A 22,049-nucleotide genomic window follows, 5' to 3' on the forward strand; every position below is an offset into this window, starting at 1 on the left:
TATTCTTTGAAAAACATGAGGTGGTTTGGGGAGGCAGGTATGTGCGTTTCACAGCAGGTTGCTCTGTGGTCACAGCTCCATCGAACTGTTGTTTCTGCCTCTGCCTGAACCCAAACCCCTCCCAGCCTAAAGAAATGCAGCTAGCCCTGCCTCAGTTTATACCACATCTGCTACCTGTTGGCTGAGACACTGGATGTTGATGTCCATGTCAACCTCTGGGAACCCCAATATGCTGTCCCCTCCAATAGGCAGTGAAGGAGGTAACTTCAAGGCTATGTAAGAAAAACTGCACATTCCTTGTGAGACTAACATGTGCCCACTGCTGCTTAATCTTGTGCTGGGCCTTATATAGTCTAAGATTTCCTTACAGTTGTCCACAAAGTGTCCTTCCCCATTGTGATCTTACTTTAATCACATCCTGTCTCATGGTGTCCTTGGTCACCTGTGTGTGTCTTTGTGCCTTTGCATACTACAAAAGTTGTAAGATGTCCCTGCCCTGCCTATGTTGCTTTAAGCATGTGGAATTTTGTATTTACACCATTTGTGTGCTTCCAAAACGTTTTAGTTGCCTGTTCATCAAGTATGCCTGCGTGTCCTTTATTTCTTTCATATTGGCACAGTTCCCTGTGTGTAATAAATTTGAGAGGGAAGCAAAGGGGGAAAGCTTCAGTTAGCCATTGTCTGTGCTGGAATTTCCCTTCATTAACCTTGTCCTTAAAAATATATGCGTAGTATTCCCTTAAACTCTAGGAACCTTGTGTTATTGTACACTCTTCTTTTGCTGCCCTTTCCCACTTAACATACCTATTACTCATAAGTTCTGTGAAATACCCCTTGGATCTGGATTGATTATACGGGATTTTCTCCACTGTGTGTAAAAGGCATATTGTGATTGTCGGTTTTTATATGTCATGTTTGTAAGAGTCTCTGATTTTCTGATCTCTGCATCACTGTTCCAAATCCAAGATCTCCAGCTCCTTCTGGGAAGATTCCCACCACTGTGGCCACCTCAGGAGCCCATGTCCCTAGCAGCCTTGATCCCAACGCCACTTTCCATGGTCAGCATGGGGAGCAACCAAACCACAGCCCTCCTGCCTCTCCCAGCCCGCTTCGCTCAACAACATCACGCCCGACCCAGAGCCCGGGTTTTTTCCGTAAAATCCTGGCAAGGTTCAGAATGAGGTAAGTGTCCGTGATGTTAGCTTTGGAAGGAACATATAGAGCTGAAGGAAAATGTTTTTTTACTGTTGTTGCATGAAGCCACCGCCCAGGTATTTTTCATTCTGCTTTCACTCACGTTTTTCTGGTTTATATATATCTAACTTTATATGTTAAAACCATTAAAATAGAAATTACAGACCTTAGAGTCTTTTATCTATCCGCGGGGCAGGGTCACTGCAGTTCAGCAGAACTTCAGTTCTTGCTAGCAAAGGGCTGCTGCTCCAGAGCGGCCAGCAGGGGGCCGCATCCATTCCAGCATCTGCAGACAGAAGGAGAGGGCGTGTTTCTTTGCTCACTTCATCATCATTAATGAGCACTACGTTTCTTAAAGTCAAAACCTTCAAATTGTTCTCTCTCAGTAAGTTATCTTGAGAGCAGAATAACTCACTTCAAAGGTATAGTTCTGGAGATAAAACCCCTGGTTTATTCCCCCAAAAAATAATAATATCATCTTAGCACATCCGAGTTGTGTATAAAATGCTTCATGTGTTATTTAGTTACGCTGCCGTTGGTGGCCTTGGGAAACTCTGAGGGTCCTTCGAGGTATTTCTGACTTCATTTCCATGATCTGGTAGGCATGTTGCAGACAGAAACATTGGTTGCCTCCGGAGGCAAAACAAAGGATCCCGCTTTCAACCGAGACCAAATCGTGAAAGTCCTCTTTTCCAGGAACAAGTCCCAGAAGCCCAAGAGCCCCTGCAGTTTCAGGACTCCCCCGAGGGAATTCTTTGAAATTAAGCCTGGCGTGGCTTAGTCTGTCTGAGGTTTCCTGCAGGCTTGCTTGGTGGGGCCCTTGTCTGTCACCTGTGTCTTACAGGACAGCTAGGAGTGCTCTCAGGTCTGCAATAATCAGTGGCCCCTCCTCTGTTTGTCTGTGCTCCCCGTGGTCTATGAGCACCCTGCTCAGTGTCACGCTCTTGCCATTATTTAAACTGGAAGCCAAGTTTTGCTTCTCAGTCTCCTTAATTTCTCCACATTAATCATGTATGACTTAGGTGAGTCACATTAACTAGTGTCATCTGTTTACAGTTAGGATATCAAATGGCAGACATGGGAGGATTTCTGACGTCCATGAGCAGTAACTGGAAGTCAGGCAAAGCAGAGGTTTCAGTCCGCCTTCCTGTTCCCTCCTCAGCCCCATCCCCTTTACTGAGACCCCTCCCCCCCCGTTCGAGGTTGGGTAGAACAGAATGGTCTATAGGGCCTTGCCGATTTGGGGGTGGGGTTCGTGAGCCACGAGAGAGACAGTGAGTTCAATCCAGAAACAGTCTGTTGACCCCCGCAATAAATCCTTCCTCTCAGGGTCACGTCGTGGCCTGTCCCAGTCCTCCTGGTCCCCCACAGGGACTAGGGTAAAATGCAGCTGCCTCTGAAACTTGGGTCGTAGAAGGTGGAGCCAGGTACCATTTATGTGGCTGTTCGCCTTCCGTCCCTGCTAAATATCAACAGGTGTTTCCCCTCCAAGCCCCAAGCATGGAGGGGTGTCCAGGTTTGCCTCAGTTCAGAAAGGCAGCTTTGTGTCCGAGCACTTTGTGCCATAATGGGCTCTTTAAGTAAAACCTTGCACGTCATTAAAATCTTTGAGTTTATTTAACTGTCTCCTCTGTGCTCCTTTTTTGGTCATCTTCAGACTATCATTGATAAAAATATCAGCTACCATTATTTGAATGCTTATTACTATGTGCTAAGGTAGACAGATGTGTATAGATATTTAGATGTACTCATTTTATTCACACCTATTTATAATAAACACACATTTTTATGTAAAATAACTATATTGATAATATAATATGCATACACTCAGTACCTCTCCACAGTCCAGCCTGTGGAGTAGATTTTCCCCGTTTCATAGAAGACACTGAAGATGAGCTTCCGAGATAAGGAACATGTTTATGGTCCTACAGCAAAGAAGTCTCAGGCAGAGCCAGGTCTGTGACCAGAGGAGGCGCTTCAAGCCACTACACTTGTGCCCCCTTAGAAAACTCAATGAAGGTCTGGTGCAGGCATGAATCCTTTTCCCTTTTTTCCTAACTACATTTATTTCATGTATTTGAACTGAAACGGGAGACACAGGGTTTTTGTTAGAATATTCTGGGTGGTTAGCCAAGTGCGATGTCTCCTGCCTGTAATCCCAGCACTTGGGAGGCCGAGGTAGGACAATTGCTTGAGGCCAGGAGTTCGAGACCAGCCTAAGCGAGAATCAGACCCCATCTCTACCAACAGTAGGAAAATTAGCCAGGTGTGGTGGCACTTGCCTGTAGTCCCTGATATTCAGGGGGCTCAGGCAGGAGGCTCACTTGAGCCCAGGAGTTTGAGGTTTCAGTGAGCGATGATGATGCTACGCACTCTAGCTGGGACAAAGGAGCAAGACTCAAAAAAAAAAGCTTGAGTCTTCACTTAGATGGAGTCTGCCTTCCTGCACAGATCAGTTCTTCGGCAGATTATTGCTTTCTCCTCTTCTTTCCTACCTCTGTAGCTTAGTCTTTTTTGTTGTTTTTAAATTCTGATCACTTTTATTTTGTATGTAAACAAATAATTCGGGAAGAAATCACTAGGGAGAGGTCAATATCTGATGCAATATTGCTAGTAGTTCCTAAATTGTGACAAAAATCATGGAGAATCTCTAAATGCCAAAAATCAGAAGTTTCGGTATCCCCCTGAGGATACATTTGAACACAAATTACATTGCCACTGGAGTTATGCCTGTCAGGTATCAGAAAAATTGAGATTCTAGTAGATATGAAACAGAGGTTGTGTATCTCGGGTGCCTGAGGGGCAGCTTTCTACCTAGTAAGTTTCATGACCTTCTACAGACTGCTAAAACCTACTAAATGGATCAGTCATCCAGAGGGGACTTGAATGATTCTTTCCAGTTCTGTCATTCTGTGTTTATCCTGTTTAGGACTCTTGTTGTGGAGATGAGCTGCAAGAGAAAGTTCACTTGAAATTAAAAAAATCAAAGGCTGGCAACGCCTCAGAGAGAAGTCATAGTCTTATCCTCACTCCTCCCTGGCCTCTGAGTCATTTTAAGGCTTTTATGTATGCTTTAAGTATTTTCTTATGCTGTGTACTTTTCACTGTGGAAAGCGAAATTTATTTTCCTGATCTGTGGCCTGACATGGTAGCCAATATCTAAACACAAATGATTCTTTGGAAGAATAAGGACAGGCTTAATGGGTTAGGATCACTCAACCTGTAGGCTTATTCTTTGACTAATGGAAAATACTACTGAGAGACAGGATGCCTGGACTTACGTTAATTTCTGAAACAAGCATATTGACTTCCATTTTCAGCTTCCAATATGTTGGACTTTTTTCTTCCGTATGTGAGTGTTTATACAAAATTCCAACTTGAGAATGATTGTGGCTTTTAAAGACTGTGAAAAGGTTTGAAACAAAGGCTCCATATGCCTTCAATAAACCCTTACTACCTTCAAAATTTTACAGCAAGCATAGGATATTTCTGAAGCCTACCAAAAGTGGGAGTTTTTCCTCTTGCCACAGGCAATGCAATCAATTTGTGATAGTTTTTACTTTTTCATATTAGTTTTATTAATTGATTCTTGCTAGTGCAATATTTCTGTTTTATCAGCTTTACTGTGTGAAAAAGGAAGTTAATGCTTGGTCTGGAAGGCAGGGTGCCTAGCTTTTGGCAAGTCATTGCTTTGACACAAGCACCTCTGGGTGGAATTCTGAGTAAGGCTCGCCTGGAAACCAGACGTGCTGCAGGTCAGCCTACTTTCTGTGGGAATCCTCACGATGCTGCTGTTCTACTTCTGTTACCCGTTTCCAAACGTGGCCTGATCCCAACCATCAGACTGACAGTCGACATCAACTAGGTTTAGGCTTTTGAAGGTCTGATTACGTCGTTAATGGTATGATTCTGTCCAGATGGTGTAGTTACACAGTGAGTCTTAAACCGCGGAGCACAGGCCTGACAGGCAGTGCTCAACAATTTTAGCTTCATTCTTGATTATAAACTGCTCAGGCAAGAATGTGAAGAGTTTTGTTAGTTTACACTAACTATACCTAATCTCTCAAGTTGCTGAAGGACCTACACAGCAGGGACGCTCGGCCCCACTTTTTCATGTGCTTTTAGATATCTGCATGAGGCCCACAGCAGTAACGTGATGGTGTTAGGATAAAACGCAACAGGATCTTTTGAAAGAAGTTTGAAGTATGGGATCTCATTGGCAAAATTTAAAAATTGTCAAGTGGCTTTATTATTTTATCCACATAGCCACTTGTGCTGCACTGAGCCACGGAGATGGAGCATGACAGTTAACACATGTGTCATCTGGACTACATTTTTAAGTCTGCTTTTGCCCAATCACTGAGTATGCTTTCAATCGGCAGCCAAAACATTTTGTATCAGAATGGACTGATACGGGCTAGATGTTCTAGCTAACAAATCATCAGTGCCTGTCCTTTTGTAACTTTAAGTCAATCAGAATTTTAAGAAAGATAATCACTGCTCAATACAAAACAATTAAGAAGATTAATAGGAACTCAACTTCATGCAACTTGAATTTTAAGAAATACATTGCTATTTCTTTAAGATTTACATGTAATACAGCTACTGTTTTGCTTATGTAGATTGCTTATCTAGACTGTGCAATAGAACCATCATATCGGGGGAAAAACATTGTTCAAACTTTCATAACAACCAGCTTGATGAACTTGTAGAATATGGAGCCCATCGTGATATTGGGGCTGTCTGTCATAATTAGAATTTTTGTGAGTTTGATTGTACAGACTTAAAATTCAGTGGATATTTGCTGCATTTACTGTTTCCTGCGTCAAGGTGGTAGGCCTACTGTAGAAGTCGGAAAAACAAATTGTTTTGCTAATTCCTATGTAGAACTTGTGATGAAACATGAATAAAATTTCTTAAGTAATATTTGGCTTTAAAATTAGCATGTCAAAAAATTTAATAATTTATAATCAAAATACTGACTTACATTTCCTACTTAGAAAGGTCTCTTTGATGAGGATCAGTTTTTCACTGCGGGACATCTGTCCATCCCCTCCTTGCCATGCTTGTGTGCCTCCCAGGTCTCCCTGCACCATCTGGCCATTGGCAGTGTGCTGCATGGGAACAGCCGGAGCAGCCCCTTGGTCTGTGGGTGCCTAAAATCCTTTCTTTCTCCAGAGCCTTTGGACCATTTGTATTCACAGGGAAGAAGCTAAACCACTCGTGCCTCCCCTTCCTCCCCTGTTTTATTTGGTGCATCCGTTGACCCAAGCTTCTTATTTTGGCAAAAAGTGTCAGTAGCTGGGCAGGGGGATAAATTCTTTTGACCCCTGACCTGCCCTGAGAGATAGTAGAGCATGGAAGACAGTCGTATTTGTTTGTACCTTAAAACTATGTGTACTCTTGGATACGTGAGTCCGTGTGCATGTACTGAGAACAACCCAGCATTTCTTCACTGACTTGAATCACTTAGGACTCTCTGTTTCAGGTGGCAGAAAACCCCAATGCAAACAGGCTAAAATAAAAAAGGGCATCAGTTAGGGCATACAACTAAAAAAGTCCAGGCCTAGAGTCAGAGTTTGTCTTCCAGTTTTGCCTCCTCTGTGGTCGTTCCACAGCTGATCTCTGCCTGTTTACACCTGACGTCTTCCTACACGTGGCTCTGCTAGAACCGAAGCCTGGGGTTGTCTCCATGGTCTGTGTGAGCTGGCTCTGGGTATCTCTGAGCCTGTTGCTGGCCCAGGTCACTGGGAAAAGTCTTGGGTGGAGTCAACTTCTTCTGCCGCCCGGGGTCCTAGAGTTGCTTTCCCTACAGCAATATTTAAGTATTGTTGGCACAGGAAAAGAAGTGATACTGAGTGGCAATCAAAGGAAACTGAAGGTGTTTGTTTCCAGTCCTTCTCTGACTCTCTGGAGCCATTCTCCAAGGCAGAGGGCAGAATTCTCAAACAGAAATGCAAGGCCAAGCAGCTCTTCTTGAGTAATTTATTTCAAAGGCATGTCTCTCTTATGTTGGGGTTATCGAAATCCCTGTGGCTACATTATTAGTTGATCTGTCCTATCAGAACATTTACTGACCACCTACTTTGTCAGGCTTCCCACTGACACTGGTGGCACATTGACAAGACTATAGCTGTGCTTTCACAGGGAGCTCCAGTAAGGAAGTGTCCCTACAAGAAGACAATGTGGCATGCGTGAACTAAAATCACAGCAAGAAGTGATTTTACTCTCACTGGGAGGGTGGATCAGGGAAGACTTCATGGAGGAAATCACCTCTGGATGAATTTCGAAGAGTTGAAAGATGCCAGCCCTTCAGGCATAGAGAATAGCCTCAGCAAGTGTTTTCTGACCTGGTGCTTTACCAAGGGACTGCCCATCACCAGGAGAGCCAGAAAGTCAAGTTTCAGGAGCATGATGGAAGGCAGAGATTAGACTGCAGGGGCCCAAAGATGTGTGACTTGCACGCCAAGGTGAGAAGTCTAAACTTGATCCTGAAGACTCAACATGCCCTCGAAGGTTGTGAGCAGATGAGTGACAAACTCCAGTTGATTTTTTAGGAAGTTCTCGGCAATTGAGTTGGATAGACTGGATATGGAGGGCCGAGGGAGGGAGCCCAGTGAAGATGAGGCCTGAGGCTCTGCACTGAGACCCTGGCAGTAGAAGTGGAGAGGACGGGCCAGCTGAAAGGCTGGCGGGAAACTGACACCAACCAGATGTCATGGTTGGCCTGGATATGGGAAGTGAGGGAAAGGAAGAACCTGGTCCCCTCCAAGTGTCGGTCCTTCAAAAGGATTTCGGGAGAAAGACACTGGAAGAATAATATCAGAATTCTAAATGTCTGCTTATCCTTAAATGAAAGAAACTACACCTTTGGAATTCCAAGGACATGATGGCTGAGCTGGAATTGAGGAATATTGTTGTCCTGGTGAGACTCCTGTGGGTAGTTGTGTCCAGTAGGTGTCTGTGCCAGGTGGAACTGCAGACTTCTAGCCACTGTCACTCTTTCTGTGTCTCTAAACAGTTCAATTTTTTCTAACAAGTTTTTTGGTTTAAAAAAAAAAAAAAAAAAAAGGCTCTGTTCACCCTGTAGAGATTTTGACTGTGCTTTATAAAGGATTCTTTGTAAATTTCCTTTGTGTAGGAAGATTCTAAACTATATTGTTAAAACAACAGAGGATACAGTGTGAAATTACGGCTAGCTTCTATACCCATAACCTTATTATAAGAGTTCATTTAAACGAGGTCAGTGTGTTTTGGGAAAATGTTGAGAGCACATTATGCTGATGTCATATATTCACTTTACCACTTAGACTTGAACTGAGTCATCTCTTAGAATAAGCATGATTTTATGCACAGCTTGGAGGACATCATCCCTCTCACACAAACAAAGGCTGTAAGAAGTTCCTGCCCTTCTGCTACTTGCTTTCAGCGCGTGGAATTTTATATTCATACCATTTGTGTGCTTCAAAAACTTTTTAGTTGCCTATTCATCAAGTATGGCTGCGTATCCTTCGTTTCTGTCCTGTCGGCATGGTTCCCTGTGTGTAAGCAATTTGAGGGGGAAGCAAAGGGGAAAAGCTAGAGTTAGCCAGTCTCTGTCCTACAATTTCCCAGCATTAACGTTGTCCTTAAAAATATATATATACTATTACCTGAAACTCTAGGAGGCTTTGTCTCATTATATACTATTCTTTTACTACCCTTTCCCACTTATCTTACCTATTACTCCTAAGTTCTGTGAAATGCCAGTTGGATCTGTATTGATTATACCTGATTTTCTCCACTGCGCGTAAACGGTATGTTGTGATTGTGAATTTTCATATGCTGTGTTTGTAAGAGTCTCTAATTTTCTGACCTCTGCAGCATGGATTCTAATCCAGCACCACCAGCTGCTGCAGAAACAAATAATGACTCTGTGACCACCGCATCTCAACCCAACTCTCGACCCCCAGCAAGTTGGCACGGTTTCACTCTGCAGGCACAGGAACACCGAACCGCAATGTGTAATGATCGCCCTGCCATCAGGAGCCTTCCCGTTCGAGGGAAATCGTTGGTGAAAAGCACAAGTGGAGGCTCCGATATCATCAGTAAACTAAGGACCAAACTGAGGAGGTCAGTGTCAAGTGGTAGTACTTGTTTTCAAGTAAACACATTGAACATAAAGAGAATTGTTGATTCTCTGTTGCAGGCGGCAGAAAATCCAGTCCAAACAGGCTTAAATAAAAGAGGGCATCTGTTAGGTCATGCAACTAAAAACGTCCAGGCCTGGGACGACCAGAATCCCACCGGCTAGTTGATTAATCTGCTCTGTTACCAGGACATTTTCTGAGCACCTGCTTTGGCAGGCTTTCTGCTGACACTAGGGGCACAGTGACAAGATGATAGCTGTGCTCTGAGGGAGCTCCAGGAAGGAAGCGTCACTACAATACAATGTGGTGTGCGTGACCTAAATTCACAGCAACAAGTGATTTCACTCTCTTTTGGGGGGTGGTGCATGTGGGAAGCCTTGATGGAGGAGATGACCTCTGGTTGAACTTGGAAGAGTGAATGGAAAGATGCCAGCCCTTTAGGCACAGGGCAACATAGGTCCTGCAAGTGTTTTCTGACCTGGTGCTTTACCAAGGCACTGCACATCATCAGGAGGGCCAGCAGGTCAAGTTCCAGGAAAAATGATGGAAGGCAAAGCCTGGAGAGATGGCAGGGGTCCTGTGACTTGCATGTCAGGCAGAGGAGTCTGAACTTCATCCTGAAGACTCAGCATGCTGTAGAATGGTGGTGAGCAGATGAGCAACAAGGTCCAGTTAAATTTTCAGGAAGTTCTGGGTAGTTGAGCAGATAGGTTGGAGGTGGGGGTAGAGGCAGAAGCCCAGTGAAGATGAGGCCTGAGGCTCTGCACTGAGACCTTGGCAGTAGAAGTGGAGAGGACGGGCCAGCTGAAAGGCTGGCGGGAAACTGACACCAACCAGATGTCATGGTTGGTCTGGATATGGGAAGTGAGGGAAAGGAAGAACCTGGTCCCCTCCAAGTGTCGGTCCTTCAAAAGGATTTCGGGAGAAAGACACTGGAAGAATAATATCAGAATTCTAAATGTCTGCTTATCCTTAAATGAAAGAAACTACACCTTTGGAATTCCAAGGACATGATGGCTGAGCTGGAATTGAGGAATATTGTTGTCCTGGTGACACTCCTGTGGGTAGTTGTGTCCAGTAGGTGTCTGTGCCAGGTGGAATTGCAGACTCCCAGCCACCGTCACTCTTTCTGTGTCTCTAAACAGTTCAATTTTTTCAAAAAGTTTTTTTTTTTTTTTTTAATAAAAGCTCTGCTGACCCTTTAGGGATTTTGAGAATTCTTTATAAAGGGTAAAGGACTCTTCATAAAGGATTCTTTGTAAATGTCCTTTAGGTAAGAAGATTTCAAAGTATCTAGTTAAAAACAACATAGGATACTCTGGTATATAATGACAAGTTTCTGTCCCCCTAATCTTAGTTTAATAGTTCATTTAAAACATGTCTCTGTGTTTTGGAAACAGTTTGAGAGCACAGTATGCTCATGTTATATGTTCACTTTGCCACTTAGTCTTGAACTGGGACATCTCTTAGAATAGGCTTCACTTTATGCGTAGCTTGGAGGACATCATCCCTCTCCCATAAACAAATAGTCATGTCAGCTGCTGTTTTCTTTTGTTCAAAGTAAGAAACTTTTTAGATGACTGTTTGGGAAAAAGCAGCTACTGGTTACCAATTGCTCATGAATCTGCAAAACAAGTTTAGGAGAGTTTTATTCTTTGAAAAACATGAGGTGGTTTGGGGAGGCAGGTATGTGCGTTTCACAGCAGGTTGCTCTGTGGTCACAGCTCCATCGAACTGTTGTTTCTGCCTCTGCCTGAACCCAAACCCCTCCCAGCCTAAAGAAATGCAGCTAGCCCTGCCTCAGTTTATACCACATCTGCTACCTGTTGGCTGAGACACTGGATGTTGATGTCCATGTCAACCTCTGGGAACCCCAATATGCTGTCCCCTCCAATAGGCAGTGAAGGAGGTAACTTCAAGGCTATGTAAGAAAAACTGCACATTCCTTGTGAGACTAACATGTGCCCACTGCTGCTTAATCTTGTGCTGGGCCTTATATAGTCTAAGATTTCCTTACAGTTGTCCACAAAGTGTCCTTCCCCATTGTGATCTTACTTTAATCACATCCTGTCTCATGGTGTCCTTGGTCACCTGTGTGTGTCTTTGTGCCTTTGCATACTACAAAAGTTGTAAGATGTCCCTGCCCTGCCTATGTTGCTTTAAGCATGTGGAATTTTGTATTTACACCATTTGTGTGCTTCCAAAACGTTTTAGTTGCCTGTTCATCAAGTATGCCTGCGTGTCCTTTATTTCTTTCATATTGGCACAGTTCCCTGTGTGTAATAAATTTGAGAGGGAAGCAAAGGGGGAAAGCTTCAGTTAGCCATTGTCTGTGCTGGAATTTCCCTTCATTAACCTTGTCCTTAAAAATATATGCGTAGTATTCCCTTAAACTCTAGGAACCTTGTGTTATTGTACACTCTTCTTTTGCTGCCCTTTCCCACTTAACATACCTATTACTCATAAGTTCTGTGAAATACCCCTTGGATCTGGATTGATTATACGGGATTTTCTCCACTGTGTGTAAAAGGCATATTGTGATTGTCGGTTTTTATATGTCATGTTTGTAAGAGTCTCTGATTTTCTGATCTCTGCATCACTGTTCCAAATCCAAGATCTCCAGCTCCTTCTGGGAAGATTCCCACCACTGTGGCCACCTCAGGAGCCCATGTCCCTAGCAGCCTTGATCTCAACGCCACTTTCCATGGTCAGCATGGGGAGCAACCAAACCACAGCCCTCCTGCCTCTCCCAGCCCGCTTCGCTCAACAACATCACGCCCGACCCAGAGCCCGGGTTTTTTCCGTAAAATCCTGGCAAGGTTCAGAATGAGGTAAGTGTCCGTGATGTTAGCTTTGGAAGGAACATATAGAGCTGAAGGAAAATGTTTTTTTACTGTTGTTGCATGAAGCCACCGCCCAGGTATTTTTCATTCTGCTTTCACTCACGTTTTTCTGGTTTATATATATCTAACTTTATATGTTAAAACCATTAAAATAGAAATTACAGACCTTAGAGTCTTTTATCTATCCGCGGGGCAGGGTCACTGCAGTTCAGCAGAACTTCAGTTCTTGCTAGCAAAGGGCTGCTGCTCCAGAGCGGCCAGCAGGGGGCCGCATCCATTCCAGCATCTGCAGACAGAAGGAGAGGGCGTGTTTCTTTGCTCACTTCATCATCATTAATGAGCACTACGTTTCTTAAAGTCAAAACCTTCAAATTGTTCTCTCTCAGTAAGTTATCTTGAGAGCAGAATAACTCACTTCAAAGGTATAGTTCTGGAGATAAAACCCCTGGTTTATTCCCCCAAAAAATAATAATATCATCTTAGCACATCCGAGTTGTGTATAAAATGCTTCATGTGTTATTTAGTTACGCTGCCGTTGGTGGCCTTGGGAAACTCTGAGGGTCCTTCGAGGTATTTCTGACTTCATTTCCATGATCTGGTAGGCATGTTGCAGACAGAAACATTGGTTGCCTCCGGAGGCAAAACAAAGGATCCCGCTTTCAACCGAGACCAAATCGTGAAAGTCCTCTTTTCCAGGAACAAGTCCCAGAAGCCCAAGAGCCCCTGCAGTTTCAGGACTCCCCCGAGGGAATTCTTTGAAATTAAGCCTGGCGTGGCTTAGTCTGTCTGAGGTTTCCTGCAGGCTTGCTTGGTGGGGCCCTTGTCTGTCACCTGTGTCTTACAGGACAGCTAGGAGTGCTCTCAGGTCTGCAATAATCAGTGGCCCCTCCTCTGTTTGTCTGTGCTCCCCGTGGTCTATGAGCACCCTGCTCAGTGTCACGCTCTTGCCATTATTTAAACTGGAAGCCAAGTTTTGCTTCTCAGTCTCCTTAATTTCTCCACATTAATCATGTATGACTTAGGTGAGTCACATTAACTAGTGTCATCTGTTTACAGTTAGGATATCAAATGGCAGACATGGGAGGATTTCTGACGTCCATGAGCAGTAACTGGAAGTCAGGCAAAGCAGAGGTTTCAGTCCGCCTTCCTGTTCCCTCCTCAGCCCCATCCCCTTTACTGAGACCCCTCCCCCCCCGTTCGAGGTTGGGTAGAACAGAATGGTCTATAGGGCCTTGCCGATTTGGGGGTGGGGTTCGTGAGCCACGAGAGAGACAGTGAGTTCAATCCAGAAACAGTCTGTTGACCCCCGCAATAAATCCTTCCTCTCAGGGTCACGTCGTGGCCTGTCCCAGTCCTCCTGGTCCCCCACAGGGACTAGGGTAAAATGCAGCTGCCTCTGAAACTTGGGTCGTAGAAGGTGGAGCCAGGTACCATTTATGTGGCTGTTCGCCTTCCGTCCCTGCTAAATATCAACAGGTGTTTCCCCTCCAAGCCCCAAGCATGGAGGGGTGTCCAGGTTTGCCTCAGTTCAGAAAGGCAGCTTTGTGTCCGAGCACTTTGTGCCATAATGGGCTCTTTAAGTAAAACCTTGCACGTCATTAAAATCTTTGAGTTTATTTAACTGTCTCCTCTGTGCTCCTTTTTTGGTCATCTTCAGACTATCATTGATAAAAATATCAGCTACCATTATTTGAATGCTTATTACTATGTGCTAAGGTAGACAGATGTGTATAGATATTTAGATGTACTCATTTTATTCACACCTATTTATAATAAACACACATTTTTATGTAAAATAACTATATTGATAATATAATATGCATACACTCAGTACCTCTCCACAGTCCAGCCTGTGGAGTAGATTTTCCCCGTTTCATAGAAGACACTGAAGATGAGGTTCCGAGATAAGGAACATGTTTATGGTCCTACAGCAAAGAAGTCTCAGGCAGAGCCAGGTCTGTGACCAGAGGAGGCGCTTCAAGCCACTACACTTGTGCCCCCTTAGAAAACTCAATGAAGGTCTGGTGCAGGCATGAATCCTTTTCCCTTTTTTCCTAACTACATTTATTTCATGTATTTGAACTGAAACGGGAGACACAGGGTTTTTGTTAGAATATTCTGGGTGGTTAGCCAAGTGCGATGTCTCCTGCCTGTAATCCCAGCACTTGGGAGGCCGAGGTAGGACAATTGCTTGAGGCCAGGAGTTCGAGACCAGCCTAAGCGAGAATCAGACCCCATCTCTACCAACAGTAGGAAAATTAGCCAGGTGTGGTGGCACTTGCCTGTAGTCCCTGATATTCAGGGGGCTCAGGCAGGAGGCTCACTTGAGCCCAGGAGTTTGAGGTTTCAGTGAGCGATGATGATGCTACGCACTCTAGCTGGGACAAAGGAGCAAGACTCAAAAAAAAAAGCTTGAGTCTTCACTTAGATGGAGTCTGCCTTCCTGCACAGATCAGTTCTTCGGCAGATTATTGCTTTCTCCTCTTCTTTCCTACCTCTGTAGCTTAGTCTTTTTTGTTGTTTTTAAATTCTGATCACTTTTATTTTGTATGTAAACAAATAATTCGGGAAGAAATCACTAGGGAGAGGTCAATATCTGATGCAATATTGCTAGTAGTTCCTAAATTGTGACAAAAATCATGGAGAATCTCTAAATGCCAAAAATCAGAAGTTTCGGTATCCCCCTGAGGATACATTTGAACACAAATTACATTGCCACTGGAGTTATGCCTGTCAGGTATCAGAAAAATTGAGATTCTAGTAGATATGAAACAGAGGTTGTGTATCTCGGGTGCCTGAGGGGCAGCTTTCTACCTAGTAAGTTTCATGACCTTCTACAGACTGCTAAAACCTACTAAATGGATCAGTCATCCAGAGGGGACTTGAATGATTCTTTCCAGTTCTGTCATTCTGTGTTTATCCTGTTTAGGACTCTTGTTGTGGAGATGAGCTGCAAGAGAAAGTTCACTTGAAATTAAAAAAATCAAAGGCTGGCAACGCCTCAGAGAGAAGTCATAGTCTTATCCTCACTCCTCCCTGGCCTCTGAGTCATTTTAAGGCTTTTATGTATGCTTTAAGTATTTTCTTATGCTGTGTACTTTTCACTGTGGAAAGCGAAATTTATTTTCCTGATCTGTGGCCTGACATGGTAGCCAATATCTAAACACAAATGATTCTTTGGAAGAATAAGGACAGGCTTAATGGGTTAGGATCACTCAACCTGTAGGCTTATTCTTTGACTAATGGAAAATACTACTGAGAGACAGGATGCCTGGACTTACGTTAATTTCTGAAACAAGCATATTGACTTCCATTTTCAGCTTCCAATATGTTGGACTTTTTTCTTCCGTATGTGAGTGTTTATACAAAATTCCAACTTGAGAATGATTGTGGCTTTTAAAGACTGTGAAAAGGTTTGAAACAAAGGCTCCATATGCCTTCAATAAACCCTTACTACCTTCAAAATTTTACAGCAAGCATAGGATATTTCTGAAGCCTACCAAAAGTGGGAGTTTTTCCTCTTGCCACAGGCAATGCAATCAATTTGTGATAGTTTTTACTTTTTCATATTAGTTTTATTAATTGATTCTTGCTAGTGCAATATTTCTGTTTTATCAGCTTTACTGTGTGAAAAAGGAAGTTAATGCTTGGTCTGGAAGGCAGGGTGCCTAGCTTTTGGCAAGTCATTGCTTTGACACAAGCACCTCTGGGTGGAATTCTGAGTAAGGCTCGCCTGGAAACCAGACGTGCTGCAGGTCAGCCTACTTTCTGTGGGAATCCTCACGATGCTGCTGTTCTACTTCTGTTACCCGTTTCCAAACGTGGCCTGATCCCAACCATCAGACTGACAGTCGACATCAACTAGGTTTAGGCTTTTGAAGGTCTGATTACGTCGTTAATGGTATGATTCTGTCCAGATGGTGTAGTTACACAGTGAGTCTTAAACCGCGGAGCACAGGCCTGACAGGCAGTGCTCAACAATTTTAGCTTCATTCTTGATTATAAACTGCTCAGGCAAGAATGTGAAGAGTTTTGTTAGTTTACACTAACTATACCTAATCTCTCAAGTTGCTGAAGGACCTACACAGCAGGGACGCTCGGCCCCACTTTTTCATGTGCTTTTAGATATCTGCATGAGGCCCACAGCAGTAACGTGATGGTGTTAGGATAAAACGCAACAGGATCTTTTGAAAGAAGTTTGAAGTATGGGATCTCATTGGCAAAATTTAAAAACTGTCAAGTGGCTTTATTATTTTATCCACGTAGCCACTTGTGCTGCACTGAGCCACGGAGATGGAGCAGAGGAGGGCTGACGACAGTTAACACATGTGTCATCTGGACTACATTTTTAAGTCTTCTTTTGCCCAATCACTGAGTATGCTTTCAATCGGCAGCCAAAACATTTTGTATCACAATGGACTGATACGGGCTAGATGTTCTAGCTAACAAATCCAGAGTGCCTGTCCTTTAGGAACTCTAAGTAGATTAGAGTTTTAAAAAATGTAACCAGTTATCGATACAAAACAAGAAAATTAATGGGAATTCAAATTCATGCAACCTGAATTTTAAGAAATACATTGCTATTTCTTAAAATTTAAATGTCATACAGCTACTGTTTTGCTTATGTAGATTGTTGTGGGCTAGACCGTGAAATATATCCAGCAGTTTGAATACTTTCCTAAGGGGAAAATATTGCTCAAACTTTCATAACTACCAACTCGATGAACTTTTAGAATATGCAGCCCATTGTGATATTGGGGCTGTCTGTTATAAATAGAATTTTTCTGAGTTTCCTTGTACAGACTTGAACATCAGCAGATACTTCCTGTATTTACTGTTTCCTACATCAAGGCAGTAGGACGACTATAGAACTCAGAAAAATCAATTGGTTTTGTTGCTTCCTTTGTAGAACTTGTGATGTAACATGAATAAAACTTCTGAAGAAATATTTGCCTTTAAAATTATTATTATGTCACAAATTTAATAATTTATGATGAAAGTATCAGTTTACTTTTGCTATTTAGAACGGTCTGTAACTTTGACGAGGGTTAATTTATCATGGCAGGACATCTGTCCGTCCCCGGTTTGCCATGCTTATGTGCCCCACAGGTCTCGCCTGTGCCATGTCACCAGCCAGCAGTGTGCCGCATGGGGACAGATGGAGCAGCCTCTTGCTCTGTGGGTGGCTAAAATCCTTTTCTTCTCGAGAGTCTTCGGGACTGTTTGTACTCGCAGGGAAGAAGCTAAACCACTCCTGCCTCCCCGTGTTCTCCTATTTTTCCTGGTGCACCCATTGATCCTAAATCCTTATTTTGCCAAAGAAATGTCACCAGCTGGGTAGTGGGATGAATTTTGTTGACCATTGAGCTGCCCTGAAAGATAGCAGAGCACAAAAGATACTTATACTTATCTGTACCTTAAATTATGTGTACATTTGCGTGTTTACGCATGTCTGTGTGTGTGTACTGGGAACGACCGAGCATGTCTAACTACTTGAATCAGTTAGGACTCTCTGTTGCAGGCGGCAGAAAACCCAGTCCAAACAGGCTTAAATAAAAAAGGCATCTGTTAGGTCACGCAACTAAAAAAGTCCAGGCCTCGAGTCGGGGCCCATTTCCTAGTTCTGCCTCCTCTGCGTTAGTTCCACCAATGAGCTCAGCATGGACAGACTTAACTTCTTCCTGCACAGGGCTCTGCTCAAGCCCAAGCCTGGGCTTGTCTCCTTGATCCGTGTGTGCTGGCCCTGGGCAGGTCTGAACCTGTCAGTGGCCAGGGTAGCTGGGAAAGGTCTGGGGTGGAGTGAACGTCATCTGCAGCCCAGAGACTTAGAGCTGCTTCCCTTAAAGTAAAATGTAAGGATTGCTGCCTCAGGAAAAGAATGGACGCTGAGTGGCAAGCGATGGAAACTGACAGCTTTTGTTCCCAGTCCTTCTCTGACTGCCTAGAGCCATTCTCCAAGGCAAAGGGCAGAATCCTCAAACAAAAATGCAGGGCCAGGCAGCTCTTCCTGAGCAGTTTATTTGAAAGCCCTGTCTCCCTCACGTTGGGACGACCAGAATCCCACCGGCTAGTTGATTAACTAATCTGCTCTGTTACCAGGACATTTTCTGAGCACCTGCTTTGGAGGGCTTTCTGCTGACACTGGGGGCACAGTGACAAGATGATAGCTGTGCTCTGAGGGAGCTCCAGGAAGGAAGCGTCACTACAATACAATGTGGTGTGCGTGACCTAAATTCACAGCAACAAGTGATTTCACTCTCTTTTGGGGGGTGGTCATGTGGGAAGCCTTCGTGGAGGAGATGACCTCTGGTTGAATTTGGAAGAGTGAACGGAAAGATGCCAGCCCTTCAGGCATAGAGAATAGGTCCTGTAAGCATTCTCTGACCTGGTGCTTTACCAAGGCACAGCACGCCATCAGGAGGGCCAGAAAGTCAAGTTCCTGGATGAATGACAGAAGGCAAATCCTGGAGACATGCAGGGTCCAGGCTGCAGAGGCCCAAGTATGACTTGCAGGCCAGGGTGAGGAGTCTGAACTTGATCGTGAAGACTCAGCCTGCTGTAGAAGGGTTATGAGCCGATGAGCAACAAGGTCCCGTTTATATTTCAGGGTGTTCTCAGCAGTTGAGCACATAGGCTGGAGGTGGGGGCAGAGGCAGGGAGCCCAGTGAAGATGAGGCCTGAGGCTCTGCACTGAGACCCTGGCAATAGCAGTGGAGAGGACGGGCCGGCTGAAAGGTGGTTAGAAAAGTGACACCAACAAGATGTCATGATTGGTCTGGACATGGGGAATGAGGGAAAGGAAGAACCTGCTAGTTTCTCATTTCAATCTTTTAGAAGGATTTTTACAGAGAGGCGCTGGAACAATAGAAGCAGAATTGCAAATCTCTGCTTACCCTTCAGGGAAAGAAGCTGTGCTTTTTGAATTCTAAGGACACCATGACTGAGCTAGAACTCAGAGATAGTGTGGCCCCGGTCAGACTCCTCTGGACAGTGTAGTCCAGTAGCTGTCCCTGCCAGGTGGGTCTGCAGACTTCCAGCCAGTCTGTCGCTCTTTCTGTGTCTGTAAACAGTTAATTTTTTCAAAAAGTTTTTTGGTTTTGAACGTTAAGGCTCTGTTGACCCCTTAGGGATTTTTAGAATTCTTTATAAAGGATAAAAGACTCGTCACAAAGGATTTTTTTATACGTGTTCCTTAGGTAAGAAGATTTTTAAAGTATCTAGTTAAAAACAACGTAGGATACTCTGTTATATAACGATGAGTTTCTGTCCCCCTAATTTTAGTATAATAGTTCATTTAAAGCATGTCTGTTTTGGAAACAGTTTGAGAGCACACTATGCTCATGTTATATATTTACTTTGGACTTAATCTTGAACTGGGACATCTCTTAGAATAGGCTTCACTTTATGCATAGCTTGGAGGACATCATCCCTCTCCCATAAACAAATATTCAGTCATGTAAGCTGCTATTTTCTTTTGTTCAAGGTAATAAACTTTTAAGATAACGGGGAAAAAGCAGCTACCAGTTAGCAATTGCTCGTGAATCTCCAGAACAGGTTTAGGAGAGTTTTATTCTTCGAAAACCATGAGGTGGTTTGGAGAGGCAGGTATGTGCGTTTCACAGCAGGTTGCTCTTTCTGCCTCTGCCTGAACCCAAACCCCTTCCAGCCTAAAGAAATGCAGCTAGCCCTGCCTCAGTTTATACCACATCTTCTACCTCTAGGCTGAGACATTGGATGTTGATGTCCATGTCAACCTCTGGGCACCCCAATATGCTGTCCCCTCCAACAGGCAGTGAAGGAGGTAACTTTGAGTCTATGTAAGAAAAACTGCACCTTCCTTGTGAGACTAACATGTGCCCACTGCTGCTTAATCTTGTGCTGGGCCTTATATAGTCTAAGATTTCCTTACAGTTGTCCACAGTGTCCTTCCCATTGTGATCTTTAATCACATCCTGTCTCATGGTGTCCTTGGTCACCTGTGTGTGTCTTTGTGCCTTTGCATACGACAAAGGATGTAAGACGTTCCTGTCCTGTCCACGTTGCATGTGGAATTTTGTATTTACACCATTTGTGTGCTTCCAAAACGTTTTAGTTGCCTATTCATCAAGTATGCCTGCGTGTCCTTTATTTCTTTCATATTGGCACAGTTCCCTGTGTGTAACTAATTTGAGAGGGAAGCAAAGGGGGAAAGTTTCAGTTAGCCATTGTCTGTGCTAGAATTTGCCTGCATTAACCTTGTCCTTAAAAGTATATATGTACTATTCCCTTAAACTCTAGGAGGCTTGTGTCATTCTATACTGTCCTTTTGCTGCCCTTTCCCACTTAACGTACCTGTTGCTCCTGAGTCCTGTGAAATACCCCTTGGATCTGGATTGATTATACCTGATTTTCTCCACTGTGTGTGACAGATATTGTGATTGTGAATTTTTCTATGCTGTGTTTCTAAGAGTCTTTTATTTTCTGACCTCCACAGGACTCTCCCTCAGGAGAAAAGACAAGCCCCGTCAGACACAATTCCCAGTGGAAGCCCCCCGAGTGATGTCCCCTTCGCTGGGCACACGTCCATTGACACAGCGGCACATGGGCAGCCACAAGGCCTGCCACCTGCTCCACCTGACAGCCCCCCTGCCTCTCTTGTGCCATCCCGCCACTCTGCCCCCTCGCCCCCTGCTGTGCCGGCCAGAAGGTCCATTTTCTCCCGCTTGTGCTGCTGCACAGCTTCTGATTAACATCAATAAACATTTGTTAAGCAATATATGGCTTTCAGATGAGTATATCAAAAAGATTCATAATTTATAAAGAAAATAGCAATTTACCTTTCTCATTTGGAAAAGTCAACTTTAATGCGGGTCAGATTTTCGCTGATTCTCTGTGCGATGCTCATGTGCCTCGCAGGTCTCACCTGCACCGTCAGGCCCGTCCCCAACATACGGCACAGGGACAGGCAGAGCCGCCTCCTGCTCTGTGGGCTAAAATCCTTCCCTTCTCCACAGTCCTTGGGGCCATTTCTATTCACAGAGAAGGAATCAAACCACTTCCGCCCCCCCTTCTCGCCCTGGTTTTCCTGGTGCATCCATTGAACGTAGCTCTTTATTTGGGTGAAACAATAGCAGCAGCTGGGCAGAGGGATACATTTTGTTGACCCCTGACCTGCCCTGAAAGATAATGGAGCACAAAAGAGAGTTGTGGTCATCTGTACCTTAAATTATGTGTATACACGTGCATACATATCTGTCTGCACGTACTGCCATCAACCCGGCATGTCTTAACCACTTGAATCTGTGTGGACTGTCTGTTGCAGGTGGCAGAGAACCCAGTCCAAACAGCCTGAAATGAAAAGGGGCATCAGTTAGGTCATAGAAATAAAAAATCCCAGCCTAGGGTCAGGGTCCATCTCCTAGTTCTGCCTCCTCTGCGTTAGTTCCACCACTGAGCTCAGCATGGACAGACTTAACTTCTTCCTGCACCCGGCTCTGCTCAAGCCCAAGCCTGGGCTTGTCTCCTTGATCCGTGTGTGCTGGCTCTGGGCATCTGGGAACCTGTCAGTGGCCAGGGCAGCTGGGAAATTCTGGGGTGGAGTCATCTTCATCTGTAGCCCAGGGACCTAGAGCTGCTTCCCCTAAGGCAAAACTTAAGAATTGTTGCCACAGGAAAACAATGGACACTGAGTGGCAAAGTAAGAAACCCGAAGGCCTTTGTTTCCAGTCTTTCTCTGACTACACAGAGCCATTCTCCAAGGCAGAGGGCAAGATTCTCACACAAAAACACAGGGGCAAGCAGCTCTTCTTGAGCATTTTATTTGAAAGACTTTGTCTCCCTCATGCTGGGGCTGCCAGAATCCTAGTGGCTAGTTGATTCATTAATCTGTTCCAGCGGGAGAACA

General features: G+C 44.3%; 1 protein-coding gene across 1 annotated transcript in view; it reads left to right on the plus strand.

Annotated features, from left to right (window-relative positions):
• Positions 1-20,895, plus strand: part of LOC138385910 (MAP/microtubule affinity-regulating kinase 4-like) — a 94,088-nt gene extending 73,193 nt beyond the window's left edge. Inside the window, exons 16-18 of the mRNA XM_069472095.1 lie at positions 9,058-9,306; positions 11,939-12,154; positions 20,640-20,895. Of these exons, the coding sequence (XP_069328196.1) occupies positions 9,058-9,306; positions 11,939-12,154; positions 20,640-20,895 (721 nt within the window). The remainder of the gene's footprint in view (positions 1-9,057; positions 9,307-11,938; positions 12,155-20,639) is intronic.
• The last annotated feature ends 1,154 nt before the right edge of the window (positions 20,896-22,049 follow it).

The sequence above is a fragment of the Eulemur rufifrons genome, chromosome 7 (assembly GCF_041146395.1).
Source record: "Eulemur rufifrons isolate Redbay chromosome 7, OSU_ERuf_1, whole genome shotgun sequence".
Taxonomy (NCBI): Eukaryota; Metazoa; Chordata; class Mammalia; order Primates; family Lemuridae; genus Eulemur; species Eulemur rufifrons.